The 6,619-nt window shown below is 40.5% G+C and overlaps 1 protein-coding gene across 1 annotated transcript; it reads left to right on the forward strand.

Moving 5' to 3' along the window:
- The first annotated feature begins 492 nt into the window (after positions 1 to 492).
- Positions 493 to 3,075, forward strand: Myf5 (myogenic factor 5). Its single transcript, XM_004867519.3, has 3 exons — positions 493 to 1,314; positions 2,112 to 2,187; positions 2,599 to 3,075. The coding sequence occupies exons 1-3, from the start codon at positions 814 to 816 to the stop codon at positions 2,787 to 2,789; spliced, it is 768 nt and encodes a 255-aa protein (XP_004867576.1). The 5' UTR covers positions 493 to 813; the 3' UTR covers positions 2,790 to 3,075.
- Positions 3,076 to 6,619: the final 3,544 nt, after the last annotated feature.

A 6,619-nucleotide genomic window follows, 5' to 3' on the forward strand; every position in this document is an offset into this window, starting at 1 on the left:
AAGGAGCCCCATCTTAGGAAAAGAAAGCTTCCCACCCAGCCCTAGTAAGCTACAGCCTATGAAATGACCGTCTCATCAGAACTCTACGCATGGCCATCTATACAAGATAGATTTTAACAAACTGTAGATTCGCTTCCCGCTGAAAGTGTCACTTCAAACTCTTTCACAACCATTTTCTAGCCCACAGAGTGAAAAAGCAAAAGCCTCCTGAGACAAATTTCGTGAAAAAGAGACATAACCTCCTCTAAGAACAAAGTGACCTTTCAGGTGCAACTTTGAGAGACTGTGTCAGCTGATAGTGGAGAGTAATCATCATCATCATCATCATCATCATAATCGTAATAATTATTGCTATTCTTTTAACGTGAGTAATTGCCGCAAGGTGCATGTTTGTTCCACTCTTTAAACGACCCCCTGGATTAGGATATCTAGAGTGTGCCAGTGAACAGGTTGGAGAACCATCCCGGCCTGGTAGAAACGGAGTAAAACCATTTGCATCTGCAGGCCCAGTAAACAGCAGACAGACGGTCTCCAGAGGAAAGGCTGAGGTTCCGGCAGACAGCCCCCGCGGGAGTTGCGGTGCGATATGCTAATAGTTCCCGGCCACTGGGGCCGGCCTCCCTCCCCCACCCCAAGAAGATATAAAGAGCCCCAACCCCAGCCGGCGACCCAGGCCGACCAGCGTCTGCCCTCGCTAATTACCGGAGAAACTAACCCGGCTCCCGCCCCGGCCTCGCCCGCCCGCCGCAGCCCGTTCCAGTTTCTCCCTCCTCTCCCCCGCGGCGGCCCGGGTGCTGCCTGTCCCTCCGCGGGATGGACATGATGGACGGCTGCCAGTTCTCACCTTCTCAGTACTTTTACGACGGCTCCTGCATCCCGTCCCCCGAGGGTGAGTTTGGGGACGAGTTTGAGCCCCGAGTGGCCGCCTTCGGGGTGCACAAAGCGGAGCTGCAGGGCTCGGATGAGGACGAGCACGTGCGAGCGCCCACGGGCCACCACCAGGCCGGCCACTGCCTCATGTGGGCCTGCAAGGCGTGTAAGAGGAAGTCCACCACGATAGACAGGCGGAAGGCGGCCACCATGCGCGAGCGGAGACGCCTGAAGAAGGTCAACCAGGCTTTCGAGACGCTCAAGAGGTGCACCACGACCAACCCTAACCAGAGGCTCCCCAAGGTGGAGATCCTCAGGAACGCCATCCGCTACATCGAGAGCCTGCAGGAGCTGCTGCGGGAGCAGGTGGAGAACTACTACAGCCTGCCGGGCCAAAGCTGCTCAGAGCCCACCAGCCCCACCTCCAACTGCTCCGACGGCATGGTAAGCCAGGGCGCTGGCACCCACTCTCCGCTACCACAGTCTTAGAAATAAAACTCCTAAAACCCCCTGTAAAGCAGGTGTAGTGGGATGGCGGCACTTGCTGAGTTGTTTTAAGAGAAGAAAGGTATCCTCAATCTAGAAAGGTGTCAGGAAACGACTGTTGAAGGAGATTTTAGCTTTGACTTCCTCACCAGATTCTAGATGCACATTGTAAGAAAGGGTTGGCAAGAGGGAGAGCTGACTGCCAGTGAGCGATCAGTTGCTTTCTCCCTTATTAAGCTTATTTCCAAAATCTACCACCAATGGACCCTGGCATACATCAGCATCTAAGGGTTACCAGGCCCCAACTTTCATAACTTACTGAAGACTCAAAAATATAGCATGGCCGGAGTGTGGTCCTGCTCCGCTGTGGCCTGGCTGTGAGGAGATGTTCATACATTCTTTTCAGAGGGCGTTTACCCCAGTGCTGCCAGGATTTAATGTGTTTTTGCTCTGGGAAAATATTCTCCCTTAGAATTAGTGTAGCTTCCTTGTACTCCAATCCATTTTGCATGGTTAACCCAGTGCACATTGCTGTTGAATTCCACCCCCTTCCCTTTGCTGCTGTTCTGCTCTTTGAGCAGAGGGGGTGACCTCAGTGCCCTGGCAATTTGGAGAGGAATAACCAGTCCCAAATCAAGGCAGTGAACGTGAGAGAGAGTGTTCAGTTGAAGGAGCTGGTGGACAAGCTTGGCCTTGACATAGGTCAGAACATCTTATGCCAAGACCTGAAAACAAATTTCTTTGGTGTCTTGTAGCCTGAATGCAATAGTCCCATCTGGTCCAGAAAGAACAGCAGTTTTGACAGCGTCTACTGTCCTGATGTATCAAATGGTAAGAAGTGATGACTTGAGAAGCATTTAAAGACCAATTGAGCATAATAATTCGCTGTTATCAAATTGAAATCTTCTTCAGGTAGGGTTGGGGAAAAGAGTAAAAGTGATGATTTTTATGAGGAAACTTCAGAGTAAAACACACATATTTTGCTCCAAATCCCCATCACACACACACACACACACACACACACACACACACACACAATTTTGGCTTGAAATATTACCAAGGGCTACCACACCGCCCTCCTCCGCCCTTGGGAATTGCTGATATTTGCTGTGACTTCTACATCAGGCTTTCTGTGGTCCCCTGACCTCTGGTGTCAAAAGAGCTGACCTACAGTTTAAGGGGCAAACAAGCTCATCTATCTGGGGATAATTTCTTGTAATGCTTTTCTCCTTGTATCATTAGTATACGCCACAGACAAAAGCTCCCTATCCAGTTTGGATTGCTTGTCCAGCATAGTGGATCGCATCACCTCTTCAGAGCATCCAGGGCTGCCTCTCCAGGAGCCAGCCTCCCTCTCTCCAGTCACCAGCACGGATCCACAGCCTGTAACTCCAGGAGCCTCCAGTACCAGGCTTGTGTATCATGTGCTATGAACTAATGTCCAGCCTAGATCACTTCTGCCAGGAAGGCCTTCTACAAGGAGAAAGGAGGCCCGATGTGCAGACAACCTGTAAATAACAGTCCTTTTTCATTGTAAATTTGTAAATACTACCTTGCCACTTTATAAGAAAGTATATTTAACTAAAAGTCACTGTTACAATTAATACTTTCTCTTCTGTCTCCTCCTTTTCATTTCTTTATCTTCATCTTTGCCTACTTTGCTTTAAATACAAAGTTCCAAAAATGTTACTTCTGATAGACAATTTATTGAAGGTAACCTGTTGCAATGTTTAACTTATATATTTTTTATAAATATTGTTCATCAAAATATTGTCTCTGATATTTAGATATTTTCTTTTCTTTAAAACATTTTAACATCTGAGCATCAGTTACAGGGAATTTTAAATATATTTAACATTTACTTTTTTCTTTAATTTTTTTGTTATATTGTATTAAATAAAAATATATTAATACTGCCTAGTGGTATACATTTTGATCTTTTCTTATAAGAAATGCATCTTTCTAATGTAAGCACTAAATAGTACTTTGTGGATAATTTCAAGATATAAGAAATTTTGGAAATTCCACCATAAATAAAATTGTTTACCAAAAGAGATATTTTGGTTCTTGACTTTTTAGAAAACTTCTATGGAATTAGCAGTTATTAAACATGATCTTTTTAAAGCTGGATCAAAAATATAGAGGTGGCTTTGTAGACAAATCTGAGTGTCTGTCATCTTATGGACGTGATTCAGGTCCTGCTGATGTCACAAATGAAAATATAATATTTCCATTTAAAAATATATTTCAAGGGATGCCACTAAATGAAAACATTTTCCTTTATTTAATACTGTTCCATATAATGTCAAATTGTGTGTGTAAATTCAAAGTAAAAACTATTCAGGACAGTAACACATGTTTCAGCAAAAAGGTCATCCAATATCACATCATTTTACTATCTACAATAGTTTAAGAATCATGAGTTAAGACTTACTGTTTCTACCTGACAAAAATATCTTGACATATTAATATACTAATATTGTCATTTTAGGTTTTTTTTGGGTATTGTTAGAGTGCCAGCATAAGAAAATGTACACAAACAATGGTAAAGTGAAGCAGATTGTCTTCCTCTTTTTACAATTAAAAATTTAAAAATTTATTGATCATATTATGTATATGCATGTGTGTGTGTGAAATGGACATGACATGTGTCTTTTATTATTCATTACCTTTGTAGAACACTTCCAGAAAGGTTTGAGATGAAAAATAGCATAATTAAGTGAAAAATTAGGATTGGTAGTCATTGGGATAATCTTACCACTGAGAGAAATAAAAATGATATCTCCCAGAACCATCAAAAATAGCTATAAACAGGGACCAAGTATAGATCCTTTTACCCTCTAATCTATATGCTAGTTTAAAATTGCTAAGGGTTCATGGCTATGTATATTAATAAAGCACACAGACTGTGAGAGCTTGGCATACTACTGTTCTCAGGAAGGTTTCTCCTTTTCCCTGTTTTTCATCTGCTTGTCTTGTAATCAGGCTTAAAGGGATCTAAATCATTCCATAAAGGAGAGAGAAGGAATGAAGTAAAAAATTTTATGATGGCCACGGTCATGATCTGATACGGAATGCTAACATTTAGCACATAGTCTTTATATGATTTGGAAGTATAAGGACTTTAGGTGAAGAGAAGTCAGGAGGTATGATAGAGATTCAAACACGGTTGCTATACAAGTTTGAGTCACTTGTGTTAGATACTGTGTTAGGTACATTTTCTTCTTTTGATATTTCTATATAGGCGTTGGAAATTTGTTCTTAGTATGATCAAAAGGAAAATCTTTTCAAATATTGGGGTATATAAATGTTAATTTTAAAACATAACCATATTCTGTTCCATTTAATAAAGTTAAGGAGAAAATATAACAACTTTTAAGTCAAGTGACAGAAAATACCTTTTCCTTCAAATCCATCAATAACTGCTAATGATTTTAAAGTGTTTGTGTTCTCAATGAATATTTTAGTGATTCAAAATATTTAGAGCTTTTGCAGTGATCTTAATTTAATATAATGTACAATTAACAATATTCTGTCCCATGTGGATCAATTAATCCTACTTCCAGTGTGCTAACATTTGAAGGCTGATGCTTATGTAGTATGGCTTAGCCTAGGACATCTTTTGTAGTCAGGGATACATTGTAGGTAAGTGTTTGGAAACTGGTGCACCAGTGGCTCAGACGCAAGTTTTGTTTACTTCAAGAAAGTTGGTGTTTGGCAGTGGAACTGACAAAAGCTCCAAGTAAAAAGAGAATTTTTCCTGGAGTGAACAGTCGGGCTGCCTCTGAGTTTGTATCAGACCGGGTCACTTCAGTTGATGAAGCACATGCAACCAACAGATGGTGAAATTTCCTCAAGCAACTAGGACAATATTCCCCTCCTCATCTGCACCTGATGGAAGGATGTTCCCAAGAACTGAGAGAAAGAATCTTTTTCCCACTCATGCCTGAGTAATCCAAGCTCACTAAGTGACATACAAAAAGTCAGAGCAGTGAGAACATGGACATTGGTAAATGCTACTTGGAAGTAAGTTGGTATGTCAGTCAGGGTTTGATTTACTGTTTCCTCTCATTTGAAAGATGCATGTAAGATAAAACCAGTGACTATATAATATGCATAAATTCCTCTTTATTGTGGCATTTTTAGATATACTTAATCTGAGAGTGTATTTCCTGAAATTCTGTCTTTGCAGTTATAACAGTTACTAAATTATAACAATAATTCAATTCTCCAAATTGCAGAGGTGGTATTTCTGGGAGTGATATTAGTGTGCAGCTATTTGTAACTTCAGAAAAGCCCTGCTTGAAAAGCAACTTCTGGAAATATCACCACTGAATGTTCCTACATTGACCCCAAAGTCATAGAACATCAAATTTATTTCTTGTAAGACTTTCTATTAGAAATATTTTAGTTGATTAGTGATTTAGCCAATAATAAGATTATAAATAGCGGATGCTAACATTATTAGTTTTGAAATCTTATAAAATAATCCTTCATAAAAGGGAAAGTAAGACAAATTCTATCCCTATATTACTGAATTCACTTCAATACAGATTAAGGAGAGAATAATAATTAGGCAGTAGCTGACAGTTATTGAGTGCTTATCATTGTGTAAATAAGTAAGCTGAGGCTTAAAGAGTTTAATATTTTTTCCAAAGCCCACGAGTAGCTATTTGAATTTCTTTACAGAAAATGTGCTTGGACATTTCAGACAGAAATTGCAAGGCTTCTCGTGATTTAGTAGTGGAAGTCCCAGAATATTTCTTCTGCTAGATTCTTTTCATCAAACAAGTTACTAAAGCCAGCCCAGAATCAAAGTGAAGCAAATAAAACTCCACTGTTCGGTGGAGAAAGCAGTAAGAAATTTGTATTCATATTTAATCTACCACAATATCTAATATCTTCTTAGTACCAAAGTATCTTCTTTACTGTTACTATTGCTCTAGGTCTTCTACTTCTGGTTACAGCATAAGGTTTTCCTATGGGAGCTGTCCACTTCCTCTTCTCAGGTAATGTTGTCCAGGTGGAATTGACAGAACAACCTGGCTCTAGAAGTGAGCAGCGGTTGAGCTCTGAGCATAAGTACATCCTCTTCTGTGGGCATAAGGATTGTTTCTTTTTCTTTTTTTAAAAAAATTCTTTTATTGGTACATTTTAGGTATACAACACAATTACATTTCTCATTGGGAATTGTACCTTTACATGATGCATCTTGGTTCTTATTTTTTCCCCATTCCTAGCCCTCCCTTCACCCCCTCCACCC

The sequence above is a fragment of the Heterocephalus glaber genome, unplaced genomic scaffold (genome assembly GCF_053883595.1).
Source record: "Heterocephalus glaber isolate CG9 unplaced genomic scaffold, H.glaber_assembly_v1.0 deba00001572, whole genome shotgun sequence".
Lineage (NCBI taxonomy): Eukaryota > Metazoa > Chordata > Mammalia > Rodentia > Bathyergidae > Heterocephalus > Heterocephalus glaber.